Source organism: Rhinoderma darwinii, chromosome 4, assembly GCF_050947455.1.
Source record: "Rhinoderma darwinii isolate aRhiDar2 chromosome 4, aRhiDar2.hap1, whole genome shotgun sequence".
In the NCBI taxonomy this organism is placed as follows: Eukaryota; Metazoa; Chordata; class Amphibia; order Anura; family Rhinodermatidae; genus Rhinoderma; species Rhinoderma darwinii.
In genome coordinates this window covers 32,633,275-32,658,883 of record NC_134690.1, presented here as the reverse complement: position 1 = coordinate 32,658,883, position 25,609 = coordinate 32,633,275, and the positions used below count along the sequence as shown (strand labels likewise).

The window sequence follows — 25,609 nt, the reverse complement described above, 5'->3', positions numbered from 1 at the left end:
CACCCATTTTTCTGGAGCAGGTTTCCTAGTGCTGGGAGTCCTTCTGCTAGGACCTAGTAATATGCAATAAAATTATTACTGGTGGAATTCCGACCTCCGGGGCCGCTGCCGATCCTGAAAACGAAGGTATGATGCAGTTCCAGGCGGAGGAGAGCGTCGCTGTGCAGCATAAAAAGGATTGATCGGAGTCTCAGAATTTGGACCTTAGCGCCAAAAAATCCTAGCGATATGCCATCACTTAGAATTGTGAAAATACCTTTCAAAAAATGCTTTTCAAAGGTTTACATAGCGTTTAATTAAAAGGTGTATCAGTGTGTTTTGTGAAACTTTATAAATAGTTTTTATTAAAAATTATTTTTACTTTTTGAGATACAGCTGCTCTGTGTCCTCTATACAGAGCAGCTGTATTGTTCGCCAAGACCTGAATCCGTCAGTCCCGCGGACTTCGACACACAGGATCCACCTGTAATCTATTAAATCTAAGTTATGAATTTAGATGTGACAGCACGCAGGACCCGCTTCACTGAACCGGTGAGTCCCGCAGAACTGACAGGAACAGGATTTAGCAGCTGTATCTCAAAAAGTTAAAATAATTTTTAATAAAAACTATTTATAAAGTTGCATCATCCTCACTGATTGACCTTATTATTAAAAAATATTTGATTTAAAAAAAAAAAAAAAAAAGAAGAAAAGAAAAGCCTTTTATAGATTTACATAGCTCTTAAATATAAATCCCAAAAAGTCTAGTAAATTCTTACCGGATATAAACGCTGGAGCTGCCTTATCGTTGCTTGGTCCTAGTAATTTGACATGTGAAGCGGGGAACCATCCCTTCTGCCTCTTCTTTCCTCTGGCCTGAAGAATACAGAGAACAAATCTTTTTTTTAAAAAAACACGATGCCCATTTTCATAGTAAATAATCCTAGTGGACTAGTCGCATGGTCATAAACGTGCTGCCTTGCTCCATGGCGGTCCAATAAATGAAACGATCTAGAGGGTCTGAAGAGTCCTGAATGCTTCTCCCCCTCACAGCGTATACAAACAAAAACCAGAAACTGCAGCTGCATCTCCCTCCTCCGGGTCTACTATTTTACTGTATTACTCCAGACTGATTGTTTTGGTGACTGACACTTACAGAGAGTCTGCAGATAGGTAACTACAGGCTGATGGAAGGTGAGGAATTTGCCATTTTCCCGTGATAATTTACAAAATGATTTATGTAAGAAGTGTACCTGAAGGAGTCTTGCTGTACCTTGGTTAGATCACACTACTATCATTCATTTTTATGTATTGGATGAAAGTATTGTTTCATGTAATGGCCCTTTAAATAATGCCCAGCAGAAGACTTCTGATTAGAAGAAAGACCCTGACTGTTTTTTTGAGGGGCAGCCCAAGGGCAGAACGGTCTCAGAAGTGGCATACGGCAAGAATGGCAGGTGTTTTGCTTGCTAACTTTTTCAAAGGCTAGGTAAAACCTTTGAAAGTGATTTTTTTTTTTTTTACTTTTTGAGATACAGCTACTTTGTATCTAGCACTGAAACCTGTATTCATCAGGTCAGTGGGACTGACGGTTTCAGTGTCAGCGGGTCCTGCGTGTCTCTGACACGCAAGATTGAGTTGTTACCGATCACATCTAAGTTCAGGACCCGCTGACACTGAACCAGTCAGTCCCACAGACCTTCTTTCAGTCTTTTGTATTGGATCTGTGTACATCTATTACCTGCAGTTCCCCTTGCCACCAGCCGGATGTGTTCTTCTTTAAAATGAGGATCAGCTGTCCCGGAGCCAGGCTGAGTTGCTCTGTTCCTGTTGCAGCGTATGCTGTGGTGACCTGGGCGATCTCTGCGGTATAACATGAAGATTATCAGTAACCAGACCTGCGAGTTCTAGAAAAAACAACAGCTGCAATGGAGAAAAGGAAACAACATGCCACGTACCAGGTTTTTTGGTTAGAGTTCCAGTCTTGCCAACACTGACGAAACCCTGAAATGAAGATGATGATTATAATATGTAGAGGAGGAGAAGTTAATGGAGTTTTTGGACAATTCTGACAGCATTTAAAAGTGACCCTCCAGGCTCCCCCATACCAAGGCTCATTTATATGTTCTGTAACCACCTGATGTTCATCTTTTTCTCATTAGAGGTTGTCAGGATAGGAACCTAAAGACTCCTGTCCCAGGCAGCAGCTCTTCTCATTGAGATATCATGGATGCTGGACAGCTCCACTGCTGAATCTCTTATCTGGGTTCTCGTGATTCTTGTCTCTAGATTCCTTGCCTTGATTACCTAATACTTTTCACCCTTCTAGGATCTGATTTAAAGAGGCTCGGTCACCAGATGATCAAATCCTATCTCCTATTGAATGTGATCGGCGCTGCAACGTAGATAACAGCAAAGTTTTTTTGTTTTTTTTAAAACGGTCATTTTTGCCCAAGTTATGAGCAATTTTATATTTATGCAAATGAGCTTTTCAATGGACAACTGGGCGTGTTTTCTCGTTTTACCAACTGGGTGTGTATTGCGTTTTTACCAACTGGGCGTTGTGAATAGAAGTGTATGACGCTGACAAATCAGCGTTATACAATTCTCATCATTCCCACCCAGCTTCTTTCACTGCAGACACACAGCGTGATGTCACCCACAGGTCCTTCAACCTTGGCGTCGGAAGAGAGAAGACACATCGGCTCCAGGCGTCAGAGGGTACAGTTGAATTTGCAGCAGCATCACCATGTGAAGGCAAGCATAGTAAACTCCCTAGAGACGAGCATATTACCCTCTCGGACGGCTGGAGCCCATGTATCTTCTCTGTCCGACGCCAAGGTTGAAGGACCTGTGGGTGACGTCACGCTGTGTGTCTGCCGTGAAAGAAGCTGGGTGGGAACGATGAGAAGTGTATGACGCTGATTTGTCAGCGTCATACACTTCTATTCACAACGCCCAGTTGGTAAAAACACAATACACGGCCAGTTGGTAAAACGAGAAAACACGCCCAGTTGTCCATTGAAAAGCTAATTTGCATAAATATAAAATTGCTCATAAATTGGGCAAAAATGATCGTTTTTTTTAAAAAAAACAACAACTTTGCGGTTATCTACATTGCAGCGCCGATCACATGCAATAGGAGATAGGGATTTGATAATCTGGTGACAGAGCCTCTTTAAAGCCTGAACCTTGCTCTTCTACCTTGTCGAATTTCTTGCTGCTTCTCTACAAACTATTGCCCGCTTATCTGTGTACCGACTGTTACTTGACTACTCTTGCTATTACCACCCTTTCTGCCTGATCGTTTCAGCCACTGGACTGCGAATCTGCAGACCTTGACAGGTTTCCGTTTTTCTCTTTGTCGGAAACAATAGCGTAGTCGACTGCGCTATGGATTCAGTAAAAAACCCAGAAACCTTACGGAACGGAGATAAACGGAGACCATTAGCAACGGAAGCATTACCATTGAAATCAATAATACTAATGGAAAGCTATGGTTTCCGCTCGTGGGTTCCCCTGACGGAAAGGTCTGACTGAACCCCCAAACAGAAACCAGACGCAGATGTGAATGAAGCCTTAGTAGTCTGTACTTTATAATCATGTTGCTCATGCTGTAATATAAATACATTTCTATGCACTGATTTTCTGGTGCGCTTGTGATAGACTTTTGTTTGTACACAACATCAAATCTGAAGGGGCGGAGCGGAGAAGGGGAGGGAGTGAGCAGCCTGAACCAATGATGAGACAGGAGGCGTGTCTCAGACTACCTCAGCCAAGCTGCAAGATCTGAGGAAAATAAACAGCAGATAACCATGACCTATAGGTACTGACCAACATATTAATTTTTAAGCTCACAATTGGTCAGTCGCTTTAAGTTCACCAAATAAAAAAATAAAAGTTTGTAATGTAATTTATCGAAGCTTCTCCTCCATTCTTCTGCCATCGATCTCCATGGATTCCAGTCGCTCCTGAGGTATAATCTTGATGCAATAACTTGACATCACGTCACACGATTGTGGTGGCCAATGGTTGTTGATGGACATTATGGAAAGTCACTGTAGACAGCCACTATGTTCGCGATGACACAAGTTAAAGCTCATACCCCAGGTGAAGTGAGAATCCATGAAGGTCTGTGGCAGAGGTAAAGTTAAAAAAACGTTATTTTTCTATTTAGGAAAACCACTTTATAGAGGCCACAAGGAAAAGGTTGCCAAGAGTATAGAAGTATTGTAATAGTAAGAGAACTTTTTTGTTGACACTGCATTTACCTCTTGATCACGTGAGCGCACATAGTTTGAAGGGAATATTCCAGTCCTGTCACCAGTTGTTCCAGTCCACCATTCGCCTTCTTTCTGCATTACTTGGATGATGTCCCCTTCATTAAATATGAGGTCTCCCGGTTCACCACTTGTATAGGGGTACAGGGCCACAAAATCTACACGAAACCCCCCCCCCAAAAACAGATTTTACAGATCACTGGGATTTAATATTAGAAAGTGATGAATGATCCTCATTTTAGCCGCTAATATGCATTTAATACTATGTTAGTTCAGAGAACATGTACTGAATATACATTCTTAGAGCTCAACTATATATATATAATTTTTTTTTTTATATATGATAAAATATGGCATTAGATAAAGATAAACATAATATCGAACAAGTTACATGGTTTAAAAATATACAAACACTTTCCCATACAAAGCAAGTTGTGTACATAGAGATCAATGTACGAGGCACATCCATAGGGTAAGGCCCTGTTCACATCACATCTGTGATGTACGTGCGTACTTCCCGACGTGCGTGTGTCAACATGCCTATAGGTTCATTAGGCAAACATATGAAAAGAATAGCGTCCTTTTGGCAAACGTTTGGCTGGTATGCAATAGTCAACACAAATGGATCCCGTAAAAAAAAGTATAATGGTTGACATAAGCCATAAAGGAGTGAACGTGTGTAAAGCAAAATTAAAACACTGCTGAGATCTTGAAAAGTTGTTTAAAGTGTAGCTAAAAGCTCAAGAAGTTTGGATTGGTGGGGGTCCGAGCACAGAGACCACCACCAATCATTAGAACAAAGCAGCTTAAGTGCTTGTGTGAGTGCTCTGCCGCTTCGTGTCTGTTCGGCTTTTTCCGGAAATAAATGTATAGTGTACGGGCTCAATACAAAGTGTATGAGCCCGCACTCCGATACTGCGGCTTTCCGGAAAAAGCCGAACAGACACGAAGCAGCTGAGCGCTAACACGAATGCTGACTCGTCAGAAGTTTAGCTACACTTTAACATTTAAGGTAAAACATACTAAAAACGACTACTAACTCCCATAGAATCCAGTTAAACCCTTTCCGCAGCACGGCACTTGCTCAGGAGCGGAGCCCACACTATCAGCAAGTGAAGCTGTAATATACAGCGGACACTTTGCTGCAACGGCTGGGATGAGAGCGGACTGTTATCCTGGCCATTGAACGCCTTGGATGAAACAGTCCACAGCGACCGCGGCACCTAAAAGGTTTTACAGAGGGAGGGGGCTGATGGCCATAATACACTGGACTACATAAGTACTGGAGTGTTTTATGTAAGCCATCAAACGATCACATATTCAGTCCCCTAGTGGGACCAAAAGATATTGTAAAAAAAATAAATAAAAAAAAGTGTTTTTCACAGGAAATAGTACTAATGAAAACTGTGATTTGTCCCAAAAAGAAAAGACAAAAGAAAGACCTCATGCAGGGACACAAAACAAAAAAAAAAGTCTGTATTGTGCAAAAGGAGTGAAACATTAAAGGAAAAAAAAAAGTTATAAAATTTTATAAAATCGCCATAATCGTATCAACCAGCACAATAAAGTTGTCATTTATACCGCACGGTAAACGCGCTAAAGCAAATCCTAAAAGCAATGGTAGAATCTTTTTTCTATTGATGCCCCCGAATTTATTTATTCATTGATTTTTTTATCCAATACATAATATTTTCCCCAAACAAATAGTGGAGTTTAAGGCTATGTTCACACGGAGTATTTTGGGGGAGGAATATCTGCCTCAAAATTCCGTTTGGAACTTTGAGGCAGATATTCCTCTCCCTGCACGCCGATTTTCGCAGCAATTATCGCGCCGTTTTTCGCCCGCGGCCATTGAGCGCCGCGGGCATAAAACAGCAAGAAATACGCTTTCTCCTGCCTCCCATTGAAGTCAATGGGGGGGTCGGAGGCGGAAGCGCCCGAAGATAGGGCATGTTGCTTCTTTTTCCCGCGAGGCAGTTTTACTGCTCAATGGGAGGCGCTCGGGCCGTTTCTGCCGAGTTTTGCGACGCGGTTTCCGCGTCAAAAAACTCGGCAAAATACCCCGTGTGAACATAGCCTAAAACTACATGTACAAAAAAAAATAAAAACAAAAAAGTTATGGCTTTCAGAATGCGAAGATGAAAAAAATGAATAAAAAAAAAATAACAATTGCTGCCAAACTAGGCCATGTCCTTAAAGGGTTCAATGGGACCCCCCCCCCCCTGAGTATTATGCAAATGAAAACCCAGGTAAACAAGTGTGTAGAGATGAGCGGAACAATTTGGCATGATTCGCAGAAATCCTAAACTTTTGGGGTTGCCATTTTACAGATTAGAGAATAATAAGAGCTGTGAAGAGGAGATAAAACCCCCCTCAAAAAAAAAAACAAAACCCCTTAGTCCCTGCCAGCCTCCTGAGGGGATGCGGCTTTGTCCCATGTGACTGCTGCAGCCAATCGCAGGCTGCAATGGTCACATGGGCCCAAATTATGTCGTTTCAGGAGGACTCCAGGAAGGCTTCCCTATGTAAAACAAGGAGAGGATGGGTGTGGTATATTTTTATTTTGGAAGTGCTCTGTTCGACTCTCGGATGTCTTCTAGGACTGTATCCAAATTGGATATAGTCCTGGAAGAGATCAGGGAGTCAGACAGGGCAATCAGGGGCCCTTGTGATTTGCGGCAAATTTATTCGGGCCAAAACGATTTTTAGGAAATTCGCTGATCCCTACAGTTGTGCTCTCACTAGAGAACATGGGTCCGTTTGTGACCTCACCTTCAGCGGTATAAGAAGGGGTTGCGGGTTTCTTCTTGACAGCTGAATACACAGGCTCAGGTCTGTATGAAACAAATGTGAAACATTAGAACTATTAAAAATATTTGGAATTTCCGAATATAATTGCGGATCGGTGTGCTGCAATGTACATGATGCGGGTCATAAATGGTCACTATAGGTTACAGAACTTGCACCAGCTCCTTTAAAATACTGCTTTTCATGACTTAAAAGTGACATTTTTGGAATCTACTCACTCGGGGGTTTTAGCTTCATTGGGGATAATCTTCACGTAGGATTTGGGAAACCAACCCTTCTGACCTCGAACTTCCCCAAACCACCAGTTCTCTTGCTGTTCCAGTACAATAATTGTATCGTTTTTGGTAAAATTCAAGTGGTTGTCCTTTTTTGCAGTCCATGAGCACAGTGCTTGAGCCTTTACCTCCTCCACCGGTTGGCCCTGAGATACAGGGGAAGATATGAATGAATCCTGAAAAATGTTCTAAACAGAATAATGGAACTAAAGTCAAGAGCACGGATGACCTCCAAATTCAACTCTTAATACAGCAAATAACAAAATCGTTTGTCCACTTTAGTCCTGCACCTCAAAGTGAAGAATCCTTTTGGATTGCCTCCTGTCATTCCGGCATGTCTACTGTACCTTAAGAGTTAAAAGGGGCTGTTTCATGAGGACAGCCCCTTCCCATAGGGCATATGTACCTCCCATATCAGCCAGACCCGCTCTCCCTGTGGTGGACGGCCATGTTTTACATTTGGATAGTCGACATGTTATACTACATTTCCTGGAGCGTCTGAGCCCGGACTTCCAGCGATCAGCTGATCACGGTCCGGCTTCAATCTAAAAAGTGGTGGTCTTGCTGACTTAACCCCTTTGGGGTGGATTCACACGAACGTGTATTGGGTCCGTGCGGGCCGCGTGGTTTTCACGCGCCACGCACAGACCAATACAAGTCTATGGGGCAGTACAGACAGTCCGTGCTTTTTGCGCAGCGTTTGTCCGCTGCGCAAAAAGCGCGACATGGTCAATATCTCCGCGTATTTCGCGCATCACACACCCATTGAAGTCAATGGGTGCGTGAAAACCACGCAGGTTGCACGGAAGCACTTCGTGCGAACTGCCTGTTTCGCGCACCAGCTGTCAAAAGGATGAATGTAAACAGAAAAGCACCACGTGCTTTTCTGTTTACAAACATCCAAACGGAGTGTCTTTGAGATGAGCGAACCCGGACAACCGAACCGAACTTCACCGGGTTCGGCCGAACTCGTTTTGGCCGAACCCGGCAAATAAATTTCCGGTACGCGACGTCAGGAGATAGTCACTGTCCAGGGTGCTGAAAGAGTTAAACTGTTTCAGCACCATGGACAGTGACTTCCGATCCCAATATACATGAACCTGTAAAAAAAAAAAAAAAAGAAGTTCTGACTTACCGATAACTCCCGGCTTCTTCCTCCAGTCTGACCTCCCGGGATGACAATTCAGTCCAAGTGACAGCTGCAGCCAATCACAAGCCAAGCACAGGCTGCAGTGGTCACATGGACTGCGGCGTCATCCAGGGAGGTGGGGCCCGATGTCAAGAGAGGCGCGTCACCAAGGACGCGTCACCAAGGCAACGGCTGGGAGGGAAGTTCTCGGTAAGTACGAACTTTTTTTTAACAGGTTTCTCGATATTGTGATCGGCATTCACTGTCGAGGGTGCTGAAAGAGTTAACTGCCGATCAGTTAACTCTTTCAGCACCCTGGACAGTGACTGACGTCGACTAGACTCATCTCTATGATGGCGGCTGCGCGAAAATCACGCAGCCGCGCATCATACACTGATGACACACGGAGCTGTCGTCTGAATAAGCCCTTAAGCTGACTACACATATTAAAATCAGGATCGGCCAGTAATCTCATACATATGGTGGCCTCAGACTGTTCTCTCACGGCAGATGTCGAGGGAAAAGAAGGATCGAGCATGTTGGATTTAAACACGATTAATATCTGTTTGACTGGCAGCGACGTGCTCCCTTCTTAATAACAATAATCATCATCATCATTTAATTAACCCCTTAGGGACCAGCCTATTTTAGGCCTTAATGACAAAGCTATTTTTTCGGTTTTTTTCCATAGTCGCATTAGAGCTATCATTTTTTTTATTTTTCCATCAACCTAGTTCTATAAGGACTTGTTTTTTTTGTGGGACAATTTGTATTTTGGCACCATTTTGGGGTACATATAAATTTATTAATTAACTTTTATTAACTATTTTGGAGGGGGGGGGGGGGTTTATGAAAAAAAACACAACAGAAATGTTGCCATTCTTTTTTGCACTTTAAATTGACCCCATTTCCCATGTGGTAATAATTACAACGCTATAAAACTTTATTCAGCGGGTCGATACAATTGCAAATCCCAAATTTATATAGGTTATTTTATCTTTTACACAACAAAAACATTGTTTTACAATTATTTGCTTTTGTGTTGTCATATTTTAAGAGCCATAACTTCTTTTTTCCGCCAATGGCGGGACGACGTGTAGTTTCTATTAATACAATAGATACGACTGATGATCATTTTTTGGAAGGCAGAACAGAAAAACAGCAATTCTGGCATTGTTTTTTATCTTATGGTTTGTGGCTTTCACTGTGTGGGTTAAACAACGTAATCGTTTTATAGTAGTGGCGGTAACGGACGTGGCAATACCAAATATGTGCAGCTTTTTATACATTTTTTTCTTAATAAAGATTTTTGTAAGGGGAAACAAAAAGTGGGTTTTTCTTTTTACAGGCCTCATGCACACGAACGTATATTTTTCCTCCCGTAAATACGGGTCCTTTGTCACACGTATTCCACCCGTATTTACGGACCCGTTTTCTCTGCACTAATCGGCAGCCCCTTCTCTCGATCAGTGCCGGAAAGAGAGAAGGGGCAGTGATTGAAAGTAAAAGAAGTTCACATGTACCGTTGTCTTGGGGACGCGTCTCTCTCTTGACATCCAGTCTGACCCCCTGGATGACGCGGCAGTCCATGTGACCGCTGCAGCCTGTGATTGGCTGCAGCGGTCACATGGGATGAAACATCATCCCGGGAGGCCGGACTGGAGAAAGAAGCAGGTAAGTTAACTTTTAATACTATTAACTCCAGCGGTAGTCACTGTCCCGGGTGCTGAAAGAGTTACTGCCGATCAGTTAACTCTTTCAGCACCCTGGATAGTGACTATACTCAGACTTCGCCTAGCAACGCTCCCCTAATTATGGGTGCACACACGTAGCCACCCGTAATTACGGGAGCCCCATAGACTTCTATGGGCCTGCCCGTGCCGTTATTACGGCCTTAAATAGGACATGTTCCATATTTTTCAACGGCACGGGCACCTTCCCGTAAGCATACGGGGAGGTACCCGTGGCCAATAGAAGTCTATGGGCCCGTAATTACGGGTGTTTTTAGGTTCGTGTGCATGAGGCCTTTCTTAGGATTTTTATTATAAACTTTATTAAAAAATGTTATTAGTCCCACTAGGGGACTTTTTGATCGCTTTTATAATACACTTCAATACTGCTGTATTGCAGTGTATTATGCCGGTAAGTGTAAAACTTACAGCCATCTATTAGGACATGACTTTGGCAGGGCCCAATAGGCCCTTGTTAGGCCCCCGGGTTCCATAAAAACCATCGCCAGCCCACCGATGGGGGAGAGAGGGAGCTCCCCTCTCTCTAAAACCACTTATATGCCGGATCAATAGCGACCACGGCATCTAAGGGGTTAAACAGGCAGTATCGATGTAGACTTCGATCCTGCCGATAAGACAGCCGGGCACCTGCTCTAAGACAGTCCGACACCCACTCTAGCCAACACAGTACACCTGTGCTGGGTACTGCGCCGTCTATTCACAGCACTGTGCCATTATTACCCTTAATAGGCGCCGTAAAAACACGTATTAATAGTCATTAAGGGGTTAACAATAATAATCTAGCTTTATATTAAAGGCCATGTAAACCTTTGAAAAGCAATTTTTTGTGTGTTTGGTGAAACTTTACAAATATTTGAGTAAATTTTTTTTTACTTTTTGATACAGCTGCTCTGTGTCCGCTATACAGAGCAGTTGTATCATTCGCTATTCACTGAATCCGTCAGTCCCGTGGACCCGACGGGTCCGGTTTCGACGGGTCCTGGGTGTCTCTGACACGCAGGATCCACCGGTTATCCATCACATCTAAGTCCATAACACTGACGGATTCAGTGGATAGCGAGCGATACAGCTGCTCTGTATAGAGGACACAGAGTAGCTGTATCTAAAAAAGTAACACATTTTTAATAAAAAATATTTGCAAAGTTGCATCAAACACACATACACATTATTATTTAAAAAAAATTGCCTTTCAAAAGGTTTACACAGCCTCTGAAGTCTCGTACGGTGTAGGGACACACCCCTTTGACAAAGAAAATAATAAAACACACAGTTGTCAATTTACTCATACATTTCCAGGAGGAGTAACAGGGGAACGGCACAATGCAGAGTTCTAAAAAAAAAGATGCTCTAGAATTGTTACTTTATGGGGGAATACAAGTACTTACTAAGATAGACAAGTCAGTGGAGCGGACAGGTCCTCTTTAACTATTCATAGCCTGGTATATTGATTTTGAAGTCAACCTGGAGATCCACTTCCTTCTACACATCCTATTCTGTCAGAGTTTGGAATCATTGCTAAGCAGAACTTGTGAAGTCAAGAGACACCTACCTGACCATGGAGAGGGGAGATGGAGCCCGGGGAGATAGTGCGGGTAAATGCAGAGGTTTTCTGCCATGTAGAATTCAAGTTAAGGCTGGAGAAAGGCAGGTTTTGATACTCTGCATCCACCTCGGAGGGCTTAGTTGGTGAAAGTGACCTTTAAATTAAAAAGAAAATTAGACTGGGATCATATATAGCGGCTGTAGTGGGTCAGGGAGCCGCATCCAAAATATCCACAGAAAAACATGAAAAAAAACCTTCACCTTGCAAAGAAATCCTTATAGCAGCGTTCTTAAAGTTTCCCCCTAGCTGGATGGTCACTTTTAATAAAATGTCAAGGGATAGTAGCCGCACTGAACACGGGCACGTGGTAGTAATGCTCATGAATGTCGCCATTTCTATGGACTACAGCTTCCCTGTCCTGAGATTGAGGAACTTTAGCTGCAGCCGATTATAGGATTCATGTGGAAAGCGAGTATAAAGCAAAAGTTCGGGGGGGGGGGGGGGGGGGGGGGAGCTCCTCTGTGACTACTAGTACTACTGAGGGAAGTGTGGATTCAGGCTCTTCTGTGATCACTGGAGATTGCTCTTCTGTGCTTATTGTGGAGGGCCCTGCCATGAGTATAGGGGGAAGGGGGAGGTCTATCAGTGACTACCGGAGGAAAAGAGGGTGTGGAACTGCTGTGACTACAGGGTGAAGGCCAGAAGCCTAGATGGGACTATGGAAAGAAAGTTAGGGATGCATTGCTGTGACTACTAGAGGAGAGAGGGGTATCACTGCTGTGCCTAGTAGAGGGGAGAAGGCGTAACACTGCCTTGCCTAATAGAGGGGAGAGGGGTTACACTGCTATGACTACTAGAGGGGAGAAGGGGGCAACACTGCTGTGCCTAGTAGAGGGGAGAAGGCGTAACACTGCCTTGCCTAATAGAGGGGAGAGGGGTTACACTGCTATGACTACTAGGGGGTTACACTGCTGTGCCTACTAGAGGGGAGAGTGGGTAAAACTGCTGCGACTACTTCTGGGTCAGGGAGATCCCCATGCTTTCACTGGTCAGTATAGTAAAAATCAATACTGCTTACTTGGCAGGCGGTGAGGTAGATGAGACAGATATGGTTGGCGGCAGTAAGGCCTTCTTTGGAGATGCCGACTTCTCAGTCTCCGACGCTTTTTCAGCGTAATTTGAAGGAAACCAGCCGACATTTCCCTGGACACAGCCATACAGCCAACCCGGCTCGCCGGTATTATTTTCATCCACCTGGTAAAAAGAGAGGAGCATCTCAAATCTGGGTGAGGACTGATCCTCAGATGCTGTAGTTATTTGGGACTAATTCAATCTGTTCTCTTTACTCCTAGATTTGTTTCCAGCACAAGACTGCAAAGTGGAATTTCACAAGTGCCGGATTATCAGATTTACTGGATTATTGTAGGCCAAATTAAAGGAACTATATTATACCTCCCAACATTTGAATCTCTATGTACATTTTCTCTATGGTACATTTTAACTGGTTCCTGACCCTCAGCTGTATATAAACGTCTGGTGGTCGGGGTCCTTAAATCCCGCGCCACAGCAGATATACGGCGCGGGTTTTAGCTGGCTGCCCGAGTGATCTGGCAGCTGAATGTCAGGTGCCCGGCAGTCAGTGACTGCCGGGGACCCTGAGGAGAAAATAGAAGCAGCTTTCTCTGCTTCGATCTTCTCGAATCATGTCTACACAGCGCTCAATGAGCATGAATAGAGGCTGATTTCCCCTGTGCAGACCAGACCCAGTTACAGTGGAAAAATAAGGTGCAAAATTTTTTTTAGAAATATATATATATATATATATATAAATATAAAATAACAGTGTAAAAAAACTAAATACATGCATATATACCCCCCCACCAATCATTTTCGTAACGCTACCTCTGACACAATTACCCTAATATAGACCTGTAATATCAAAATTTACGGTAGACAAGGACTATCACAAATAAAAGGTCTATTTTAGGGTAAAACTATATATTAATACCGGAAAAAAAAAAAAAAAAAGAGCATATTTTCTTACGATTATAGTCAAACTTTAAGCCTAGAAATTCTAAAATAGCCGAAAGGATGTGTATAAAAATGCTAAAACAAAAAAGGAAAGAAACCGGCATTGTCTATGAAAAAAACATCGCAAAAATAAAGTCGCTGGCCTAACAATTAAAGAAAGTCATAGCCGTTTAACGAACGCGTGCTAAAAATGGCTAAACTTTGTCTGGTCCTGAAGGCTCAAAATTGCCCGGACCTGAACCAGTTGAAGGAGTCGTCTGGTAAAAATAAAAAACACCAAACTTAAGCCATCAATATCTGATCGATAGGGGGTCCAACTCTCGGCACCCATGTTTAAAGGGGCCGCGGTGCTCGAGGGATCGCCGCTTCTCCCTAATTTCTTGAACAGCTCCATCACATTCGTAGCGGCGGCGAACAGTATTACAACCTCGCACTGGACCAGCAAATCCTCCAATAAATGGCTATTTTTAAAAACATTTGCATAAGCCCCGCGCCCCTAAGACCATCCAGTTGGGAGGCATGCTGTGTTTATACGCTATAGGAGATTGCAGTACATTTAGTACATTAGGAGACTAAAGATCTAATTTACTGCCATGATTACACGAGCCCCACCACCAAGCATTTACCTGAATGACATCTCCACCATCGAAACTCAGCTCATCTGCATTCCTGGCCTCAAAGGGATATAGAGCCGTGTAGTTTACGAACACCGAGGACTTTCTGCGCTCAGCGGTTCCCACAGCGGGGCCTGAAAAGTACAACCCATGACCACATTACAAAGGTGTGCCCTTCAGAAAGCAGCAGGGTCGGTCATCTTCAACACTACAACTACTAGTCTACATTACCCCAGCATTCTACTTTGATAAGACTAGCCCTTGCCCCCCCTCCCTTCATTTACCATCCCCCACACTGTCCCGTCTTATCTCCTCACGCACCCTTACTGTGATAATATTTGGAATGTAACATGCACTGTAAATATTGATCCAGCAAAAGGTTTTAGGTAAATGTCATGCAGTCTGAGAGCTCAAATGATGCCGATAGAATTATAAATGCTGCTCAGAATGTAATGAAATCATACCGCGTTACGTGCCTAAAGGTGCCCAAACACATGATGAACTTAGTTTACCTTCCCTTCCTTTGTCGATGCTGCCATGTCTTCCTCCAAAGGTCCTCAGCTTGTCTGCAAACTTGTCGTCTATACTGAGTTTGGAGAAGCGTTTCTCGGGCTCTTTGATGCCGCTGCTCGCTTTCCGTCTCCTCTCCTCCTCTTTGCTTTTTTCCTCCGCCTCCTTTTTCAGCTGCGCCTGCTTGCGCTTTTCTTCTTCTTCCTGTTTCCTCCTCTGCTCAGCCTCCCTTTGTATCTCTGCCCGCTTCCTCTTCTCTTCCTCTTCTCGTTGCCGCTCCTCTGCCAGCTTCTGCTGCTGGGCTTCCCGCTCCTTAATCCGGGCCGCTTCTTCCTCTGCCCGTTGTTTCTCCAGCAGCATCTGCTCCTTCCTCCGCTCTTCATCAAGTCGTCTCTGCTTCTCCTCCTCTTCTCTCTTAACTCTTTCCTTCCACAGATTCTCCTTCTCTTGTTTGGCTTTCCTGTAGAACGAAAACCTCATTTATATTGCAGAACTAAATTGTAAAATAGAGCGGTGTCTCTAGTGTTAATCTAACGTCTATGGGGGCAGTCGGATTTTACTTTCCAAATCCTTTGTTTCCCAGTAGATAAGCAGACTCAAAAGACTCAGGCAGCCCTTTATCCCCTTCTCTCTATGGCAGTAAACATCCATGCTCAGTCAATCCAAGCATGCATATTCATTGGGAGAGTCAGCTGGCGGCCATGCAGATAATATCCATTAACCCCTTAATACTGGCATCCCTTGTGATCCCTGATCCCTCCATGTCACAGGTAGTATCAAACAACACGACATATCTCAGCTTCCTGGAACCCTGCGAGTCTGACATGATGGAGGAATAGTGGGGTGAACTCCTGAACTACTGTGCCAACTCCAGAATTTTAGGTTGCAAGTGGTTGAGTGATTTAGAAAGTCCCCCATTAGCCAGAGTAGCTAAAAGCTACAAACAGCATCTTCATTTCAGTGGAAACTGTGTAATGCATTACTTCACCTACGGGGGCGCTGCAGGGGAGATCAGCACTTGCGTTCAGGTTACAGCTGATCGTTGGAGTCCCCGCAGCGGGTCACGATATGATGAGCTTATAGTTAAGGGAGTCCATTTACGTTCACTGCTGCATCATTATGAACGTAAGATATATGAGAAATTACTATTGTTCTCTATACTAGGACCTTTATCGAGCAAATAGCAATGCAGTGGAATAAAAAAAAAAAATAAATAAATAAATAAAAGGTCGGTGGACCACCATTAATATCTCAAAAACAATAGCGATAGTTTTAAATGGGCTGGTCTCATGAAAAATTGTCAACATGGGTCCGGCTTTCTTAAAGGGGTTTTCCCATGAAGGACATGAATATCCTGTGGATATGTCATAAATGTCCTTCATGGGAAAACCTCTTTAACCCCATTTTCCTGAATGGTTGGCCATATAATGCATGGATAGGTCTGGTCCGCGACAACAGGAGCCATTCTTCTTAGGCTTCATTCCGTCGGAACAGAGCCTTGACTGACACAAACTAAAACCGTAGGTTAGCGTTTCCATCACCATTGATTTCAATGGTGACAGATCCGGTGCCAATGGTTTCCGTCTCCATTGAGCAAGAGTTCCATCGTTTTGGCGGAATCAATAGCGTAGTTTACTACGGTATTCATCCCGTCAAAACGACGGAACCCTTGCACAACGGAGACAAACTGAAACCATTGGCACCTGATACGTCTCCATTTAAATCAATGGTGATGGAAACGGAAACCTATGGTTTCAGTTTGTGTCAGTCAGGGCTCCGTTGCGACGGAAAGCTCAGACGGAACAGAGCCCTGACGCAGATGTGAATGAGGCCTTACAGAGCAGCTCTCTGTTCTGGCTTCTATAGTGAGGGTCATGAGCAGGGGACTCGTCTATGATGTCCATATATCCTAATTGCTCAGAATCATTCAAATGGCAAGGCTTTATTCCTACATTGTGGATTCTGTCAGGATTTGGGTGTGGAGTCTGGATCAGCAGCAGAAATACAAGTTTCAGCTGCGGGTTTCTGCTTATCTTCGAAACCCACTGTAAATTTGGCTAGGCAGATCCCGACTCTGTGAACATAACCTTATATAAAAGAGCTAATCCAGATCCGCCTGCCAATCTGTATCAGAAATCCACGTTTCATCTGCGGATTTCGGCTGTATAGTATCTTCCAAATCCATGGCTGAGTTGCATAGGGCAAGTGCCGACTGTAAGAACATATCTTTACAATAACTGTGACATGTACGTGGGTCTTTAAAAGGGGTTTTCCAGTCCCAAACAATTGATGGCCTATCCTCAGGATATTGAAGTGCATTGGAGAAGACTGTATTACTGTGAACCGCCGCTAAAAGTGTGTCGACGATTTACAGTGATCAGTATAAATGAAGGGGACGCAGCGCTCGTACGAGTGCTGCGTGCCCTATCAAAACAGCTGATCGGCGGAGGTGTCGGGAGTCTGACCTCCCCCGATCATATATTGATGTCCTATCCGGAGGATAAGCCATTCATTTTATGAGATTGGAAAACCCCTTTAACCACCATAATATTAATATAAGATTACAACTTACCGTGCAGCTTCCTCCTCCTCCTTCTTTTTCTGGGCCATTTCAGCTTTCTTTCGCTCCATGTCCCTCAGTTTGTCTTGCTTGATTTTCTGCAGTTGGTGGAGAGCCGCCTGCTGTTTATTGTAACTTTCCCTCAGCTCCTAATAAAAGACAAAAAACGTCATCAGACAATACTAAAACACTAAAAGAAGGGAGAATAAAATCCAGCAGCAATGGAGAGCTGTGTGGCATGCACAGACATGACTGCGTATGGGTAGATGAAAAAACAAAGATACACTATGGCTCTGCCGCTGCACAAGATTACCATGGATTGACAGGGAACAAAAAAAATTCACAATTTTGTTTTTGGGTGAGCTTTTTTCTACGGATACCGGCTTGGTTTCCTTCTTGGTGCTTGAGGATCGCCATGGGATCCCCAGCAGTGCCTTTTTCCACTACCTCCAGTTTGCGTCATGCCTATGTGGCCCAATTTGGCTCTCCAGCCCCTAAATTGGGTTTCTCTAAGTTGAAGGATCTACTAGGTATCCCGGACCTTTCTAAGAATCTTACAAACGTATGCCCTATGCCAATATTCTGGGCATAGACCCTTTGATAAGGCCTTCTCTGGGTGGCGTGGAGATATTACTGATCTGGCGGATCCTTTGATGGGGGTGGGGTTGAACTTTTTTTTAAATTCTGTAGTGAGTGCAAGAGACTTAATACAATCCAGATTTTTACATGGGATTTATTACACACCTGTCAGACTTCAGAGAATTGGGGCACCTACCTCTGACTCCTATTTCGTTGCCGCTCTGCTATAGGCACGTACCTCCACTGTATGTGTTTCATGTCCCACGGTCTCGCCCTTCTGGACGGAGGTTGTGGAGTTCCTTCATGATCATTTCAGGTTCCCTCCACTCCCCACCCCCCAGATTGGTCTCTTGGGTGTCATGAATGAGGTTGTGCATGGTTATTATGAAAAGATGTCTTTTTTTCATTTTACCTTATTCTGTGCCAGGAAAGTCATTATTATGGCTTAGAAGGCAAAAGACTGTCCAAGTCTAGTGCACTGGCTTCAACTTATTAATATATACCTCTCTACCAAAAGCTGTATCTGAATAGGAAATGCCAATACAAATTTAAGAAGTTCTGGATGGAGGCTTATGAAACTTTGGTGTAAATACCCTATTGGTTGTTGCTGAGGGTGGGGGTTGATGGAGTCCAAAACGCGCTTGTTTGATGGATGGAGCTAGAGGACACCACCTTTGACCCAAGCGCTAATCTCTGGTATAATACCATCACAGTTGTGAATGATTTGCCTGAAATGTACTCTGCCTTACATTGGTGTTCCATTCATGGTCATACCATTGATTTCAGCCTGTCTGGTCTAGTTTTATCCTTTCTTTAGGACATTATTAATAAATCTCCTCCGGTAGGTCTACAGCAAACATAATTTAGCTTATCTTAATTCCTTAAGACTTAAAAAATAATGATCATAAATAGGGCAAATCCAATCTAAAGGGGCCAATGCACATTAGATGTAAGTCAGTGGAACCCGCCAACTTTGCGAGACCAGCCAAGAATCTAACGTGTATGGCGGCAGCTGAACTCTCCCAGGATGGCGGGGGAGAAAGAGACTCATGCCTGATACTTTCTTCTCAAGGGTTAGGTGTCTGGTGGTGGCTTATTCCCCTCGGCCGAGCGTGCATGTGTATGGGGGTGGGGGGAGGGTGTTAGGTTTGGTTGACAGCTATCTGAAGTGTATGGCCACCTTTATTGGACATTTTACAGCATATAGTATATATATATATCTAGCCTAACAATCAGATTAATGGACAGAGAATTGTCTAACACAAGTTTAGTACACACCTCTAATAAAAAACAACCTGTGCTTCTGGGGGGCAGTGTTCCCTGAATGATCTATCGGTGACCTCTCACTTGTCTCCATTCTTTTCCTCAAAACACTACCCCCATCTCATACAGTTCTATGTAACATAATCCCATGAATGGACTCCTCTATGTGGCTCTAAGAATCTTTGGCACTTTAAAGGAATTGTCTTGTTTCAAAAAGAACCCCATTTTGCAACAATGTATTAGGGAATTCGGAGTCAATAGAGGTAGGGGTCCCAGGTTCAGGACTCTCACGTCACAGCACATCTCAGCATTACACGGCCAGACCATTGATTCCAATGAGAACTGTGTAATGCTTCATTTCTCCTGTGGTGGCGCTGTAGGAAAAAGCAACAGCTGCTGCCAGGTTCCCCCACAGATTACAGCTGATCGCTGGAGGGGGCAGCAGTGGGATACTGTGTGATCAGCTGTCAGGGGAGCCTACTAACAAAAAGGGATTGTCCATAACGGACAACCCCTTAAACAACAATATACAAGTAAATAAGACTACAAATACGTGAAGATGGAGGGAGGCTTTGAGACTTTGAACATTAGGATTCCACAATTATAAGTAAATTTCATGTCTTTTGGAAATAATTATGTACTTGTACATTGAAGAAAAGAATGAAAGAAAAGACAAGCCTCCATGATCTCTAAACGTAAAGAGGCATGGGACCTCAGTCACTACAGAGCTCAGTACAGTTGTACGGTGCCAACCAAGAATAATAGTATTAACAAATGGAAAGGGGTAGGGGCATACGCTCTGAGGAAGTCACGTGAGTGACGAAACGCGTCAGCGTTCTGTATGACGTCACGCCGGAAAGCCATGGGCTGGTCCAGAGACTCTTGAAACACATGCTTTGCATGAAACGCTGACGTAGCCGGAATAACGGCTTTTTCACTGGATACGACTAAACATCTTTTCAGGGATCTAAGTTTGGATCCGATTCTGGAGTACGGATATTACCACACTTACGGTGGAGGTACGTTTTACTCGGACATTTGTTCAAAACACTCACGGCAATCGTACCTGATCTGGATTGAGGGTCTATCACCGCATTAATACTTGATACTGTTACTCCCTGGCGTGATTGCCTTGCCGCCATTGCTTTCCGGCTCGGAATAAGCTCTTCCCCGAGCTGTGATTTCTATTTGCAGGAAGGATGACATAGTCGGGTCCTCTTGTCGATTGCCATGTACATAACGAATGACAAGTATATCCTCCTTACATATTCATTATATGGCTTGACTGTTTGAAATGTTATGTTATATAGTCTATATTTATGTCCGACCACGGCACCACCCATTCGGATTACCGTTATACTCATGTGTAGCAGCTATCCTGTGACTATTATACTATATATAGTATTTACATTGCATTTATCAGTCCATGCTATTCTAATTAGCCCTCCCTTTTTTCTTTAGGGGTATTTTGGTTGATATGGTTACCATTTCATGATTCCTATTAAAAACTTGTATGTTATTATATTCAGCTAAATGATGACTACATCTATGTATTAAGCAACAACCGCTCAACATATAGTCTCTTTGAGTAAGATTGTCTCCCAAAACTTGTGAATCATGTTCCTTATTACCCGGCCGGGCTTGTGATGACTGTTTGTCAATTTATGCAGGATTGTACATTTTACATTTTATTACATTCTAATAAATAAACGTCATATTTTTGTAGTGATGTGAGCCGAGTGCCTCTCATATACCAGGATTTATTCCCCTACCCCCCTCCATGATCTCTCCCTTCTACTCACCTGGAACTCCCCATTCAGAAATGATCACATTCATACCAGAAATGGAAAGCGAGAACGGAAATACAAGGGAAAGAATAAAAGAGTGACAGATAAAGGAGACATTGAAATTGAAATAACCTTAAGCAAGAGGAAGAGATTGCTGAGACAGCTGAGGAGAGACAAAAGGCACTGCAGAACAGAGTCATCCATATTCTCACGCTGCAAGATAAGGCAGAGAAGGCACAGTGAGTTCTGGGAACCCCGCTACTGGGGCTGCTCGGAAACACTTGGTAGATCGGGGTACACAAGTTAACAATTCACAACTTTTCATAGTAACATGGTCACTGGCGTCACTGGGCGGGCAAGGGCCATCCCGTAGGGCTGGGCGGGCAAGGGCCATCCCGTAGGGCTGGGCGGGCAAGGGCCATCCCGAACGACTATGGGTAGGCCCATCCAGTACGACTATGGGTAGGCCCATCCAGTACGACTATGGGTAGGCCCATCCAGTACGACTATGGGTAGGCCCATCCAGTACGACTATGGGTAGGCCCATCCAGTACGACTATGGGTAGGCCCATCCAGTACGACTATGGGTAGGCCCATCCAGTACGACTATGGGTAGGCCCATCCAGTACGACTAAGGGTAGGCCCATCCAGTACGACTAAGGGTAGGCCCATCCAGTATTTCCCATATTATACATGGAATATTATCTGGTAATATGGATTTCAGCTTTCCACACCTTGAGCTGATTATTGAAAGTGTCCATCTCTGATAACTTTGCCGTCGTCTCCTTCTCCAAGGCGTCCAGCTGCTCCCGAAGCCTCTGACACAACCCATCCTTCTCCACATTTTTCTTCTGAATCCCCAGCAAACTAGAGCTTGTACTATCTGTCAGACAATGTAATCCAGTGTTAGATGAAGCATCTCCAAACTGGTCGCTGACCTCTCACAGGTCCACATTATGTGATAATCGAGCCCTTACTCACCGGGGGATTTTGTCAGCTGCAGCTGCTTAATCTTCTCATTCAATGCTTGTTTCTCGGGCACCAGGCCGCTCAGCTTTATCTGATATTCCTAAAAAACAAGTTGTAGAAAGTCAGATTAGCAAAGGATCCCACAAGAAGGCGGCGAAACACAGGAAGACCTCACTAGGAAAATATCTTGTGACACCACCATATTGGAAAACCTATGCAGCAAATCCCCATTATAAGCTTGGGGTAAGAACGCTGACCCCAGACCTAAAGATTTCCCCCCAGTAAGATCAGAGTTATGTTTTCTTTTTTAGAATAAGATTTTTTTTGACGAGGAAGGGTTATATAATTATATAAATCTACAGTAGGGGGGACATTATCCCATAAAGAAGTTGTCTCAGGGCGGACAACCCTCGTCCATACGTCCTATTATCGCATATGGATGTCATAGAGGTGGGTCTCCCGCTTTAGTCATCGTCCCCCCTCTGCGTACCAGAATGGAGAGCCTCTTTGCTAGAGTGGCCCCTGCTCTGGGAGACTCGTCGCCTCCGTGCATTACGTAGACCGCTATCCACTTGAATGTACGCCATGCAAAACGACATTTCCACAGCAAAGGCCGCTGCAGAGGAAATGTATGCCTAGGACTGGCCTTTCCTGGTAGTACAGCTCGCTGTGGGTGAGAGAAGCTGGACACGTGGCGATGAGTTGATCGCTCCGCCGGTTTCATTCTTGGCGAAACAACCCCTTTTATACTCCATACTTACTGCTTTGAGTCCCAATTTAAAAGGAAAATTAAAAAAGGGGTTCAATACAAATAACGGATGATATATGGCTAGGGTAGGTTCTGAAGGCATATCCTATAGTTTGTCCATTTGTGGGAAAGGGTTAAAATGACTGGCTGGTGGTCCGATAGTGAGGAGCATCAGTACCGCATTAAAGGGCCACACAACAACAGTTGGTATAATACACATGCTAAAAACATGCTGTACCAGTTACGACATCACCTCATAACCGTGACAAGATCATGAGCAGGATGTCAAGGCTGACACGTAACGTGACGGAGCTCAACAAGAAAATCATGGGCAACTTGCAGCGATCACAAGAATTAACGTCAAAATCCTTGATTGTCGCACGACTTTCCCCCCTGTAGGTCGCAGACGGTATGGACACGGATTTGGATGACTTTCCGTCATTACCTGTAACTGCTGTTGGAGTTGCTTGATCTCGATAACTCCCAGATCACACTTCTTGTCGATAGCGTTCAGCTCGTTTTTCTTCATATGTTTTCTTCCTCGGACATCTTGAACTTTCAGAGTGATTTGTTGATGTTTCTCCTCCTAATGAATGTCACAAAACAATATCAGGAACAGCAAGCTCAGCGAGTGCGATGGATCATTTTTATTTTCTTTCTTTCTGTCCGTGGGTTGTGTCTGATATTGCAGCTCAGCACCATTGAAGTGAATGGAACTGAGCTGCAATACCAGACACGACCCATGGACAGGGGTGGCGCTGTTTTTGGAAAAAAGCAGCCATGTTTTTCTACTCTTGGACAACCCCTTTAACCCTTTTGAAGAGCTGGCCATGTTTGGTCTCAGGCAAAAACGAAAAAAATGTTTTAGTCTTTATGTTTAGTAATTATTATATAATAAAACTGATTAAGTGTTCCTTTTTTTCTAGTTATTTTTGATACATTTTTTTAGTAATATTTTTTTTTTTACTACCATAATGGGATTTTTATTATTTAGAATATTACATAGTAATGTACTTGCTATACACACACACACACACACACACACACACACACACGAATGCAAGCACATTAGCCTGTGAATATTCCTCTGCATTAACCCTATATGTCTGTGTAGTAATAAGTATGCCCTAACAACAGACATAATAGACAGACCGCCAAAGGGTCCTTCAGTGGGCCCTGGGCGGTCTACCCAGTATAGTATGGGTAAAGATATGGGATGCCCTGTGACACGGTCAAAAGGGGATCCTCCTTTGCTTTCCCCTTGTATGTTGCGATCATGGTTTAAGTAGCAGAGATCAGGTGTTCCTTTGATCTCCTTTGTTATATCAGGGCCAGTGACCGTGTCCACGCAATCAGAGATCCATATTAGTATGGCGCAGGTCCTCTGTGGACTCCTGCCTGCGCTGTACTAACCTGGCACGGCTCCAAAAGGGGTTACATTTACATACAGATAAAGGTGTTGTTATTTTTTAACCCCCAAGCAATCAGCTGTCTGACCATTTATTAACCCTGCAGTGGCCGTCAAACCATTTGACTCCTAGAGGGAGGTCCCGAGCTGGAGTCACCCCCTCTGACGTTAAATCTGTCCTAACAGATCATAGACAAGAAATATCTTAGTGAAACTCCTTTAACGATTAGCATACACTGAAAGATATCTGCACTAACTAAAATGATTTTCCAGTTACATCTTTTATTGTATTCCGGAGCTGCATTCACAATTCTGCCGGATTTGGAGATGAACTCCTCGCTGTCTCAATAATTCAACAGAGCTTTCTGGGAAGTGTAGTCTTTATACCAGGCACTGCACAATAATCTGATGCAGGAAAAACTAACCTGTCTGTTGACAAGTCAGCCGTTGCCAGTAACAACCAGCAGAATTGTGAATGCAGCACTGGAGTATAATACAGGCTGTAACTCCGGATCCACACAAGATAAGTAATGTAATTATAAAAACACTCATCTCTTTATATATATACACATATATAATTTCTTTATATGCAAATGGTGTGGGAAGGTGGATGTAGATTAACATTCAGTAATGCACTTGCAGGCATATAGGGTTAATGCTGAGGAGTATATCCAACAAGCAGGCTTGAAACGTGCGTTGTCACAAGCAATGTATATTTCTAAAGCTGCACTTATCAAATAATTACGAGCTTGGCGGCAAGCACCATTTCCAATCTGCTAAGTTTAGACGACAATTACTGGGCGCAGGATTCCTACCAGCGCTTCCAGTTCTAATTGAAGACTCTTCTTTTTGGACTTCAGTTTCACAATTTCCTCCTGTTCTCTGTTCCTCTGGTTGTAAAGCTCTTGACGTCGGCTTCTCTCCAGCTCTTGCTGCCTCTGCCGCTCCAGTTCTTGCTTTGCGGCCTATGGCAATATAGTAACACATTCTCAGAAAAAACGGAAGGAGGCAACAGTGAAACAGGACAATGGAACAAGACGCTTACATTTGAACACATTTATGGGATCAGTGCAGAGATTAAATGAACAGCCCCCCTCCTCAATTCCTAAATATTTTCATACCAACCCACAGCTTGAAAATGGAAAAAAAAAAAGTTACAGACCCATCCCCCACTGCCGCCTGAATAAAAGCAAAATTAAAAGTAGAAAGGTAGAAGCATTAAAAACTTGTAAAACAGTACAAATAAGCCCAGCATAAGATACCCCCTAACAGGGGCTTAGAGAAGGTGACACGCAACTTGTACCTTACAATCCGTAAGCCACAGGCGGCGAGGCCGATGGTGCGTCACAAATTACTTCATCATCCCATTAGTAGG

At 43.7% G+C, this 25,609-nt stretch overlaps 1 protein-coding gene across 7 annotated transcripts in view; it reads right to left on the bottom strand.

Moving 5' to 3' along the window:
• Positions 1-25,609, bottom strand: part of ITSN2 (intersectin 2) — a 166,009-nt gene that overhangs the window by 62,711 nt on the left and 77,689 nt on the right. For 6 of the 7 annotated variants that reach the window (XM_075860980.1, XM_075860984.1, XM_075860987.1 and 3 more), the window contains 16 exons: positions 25,050-25,199; positions 23,272-23,412; positions 22,091-22,178; positions 21,844-21,992; positions 21,242-21,322; positions 17,493-17,629; positions 14,923-15,380; positions 14,423-14,544; positions 12,844-13,019; positions 11,772-11,919; positions 7,286-7,488; positions 7,032-7,093; positions 4,251-4,417; positions 1,938-1,983; positions 1,721-1,842; positions 759-855 (listed from right to left, as the gene is read on the bottom strand). In XM_075860980.1, the coding sequence (XP_075717095.1) occupies positions 759-855; positions 1,721-1,842; positions 1,938-1,983; positions 4,251-4,417; positions 7,032-7,093; positions 7,286-7,488; positions 11,772-11,919; positions 12,844-13,019; positions 14,423-14,544; positions 14,923-15,380; positions 17,493-17,629; positions 21,242-21,322; positions 21,844-21,992; positions 22,091-22,178; positions 23,272-23,412; positions 25,050-25,199 (2,347 nt within the window). The remainder of the gene's footprint in view (positions 1-758; positions 856-1,720; positions 1,843-1,937; positions 1,984-4,250; positions 4,418-7,031; positions 7,094-7,285; positions 7,489-11,771; positions 11,920-12,843; positions 13,020-14,422; positions 14,545-14,922; positions 15,381-17,492; positions 17,630-21,241; positions 21,323-21,843; positions 21,993-22,090; positions 22,179-23,271; positions 23,413-25,049; positions 25,200-25,609) is intronic. The other variant, XM_075860983.1, reaches the window with a different exon arrangement.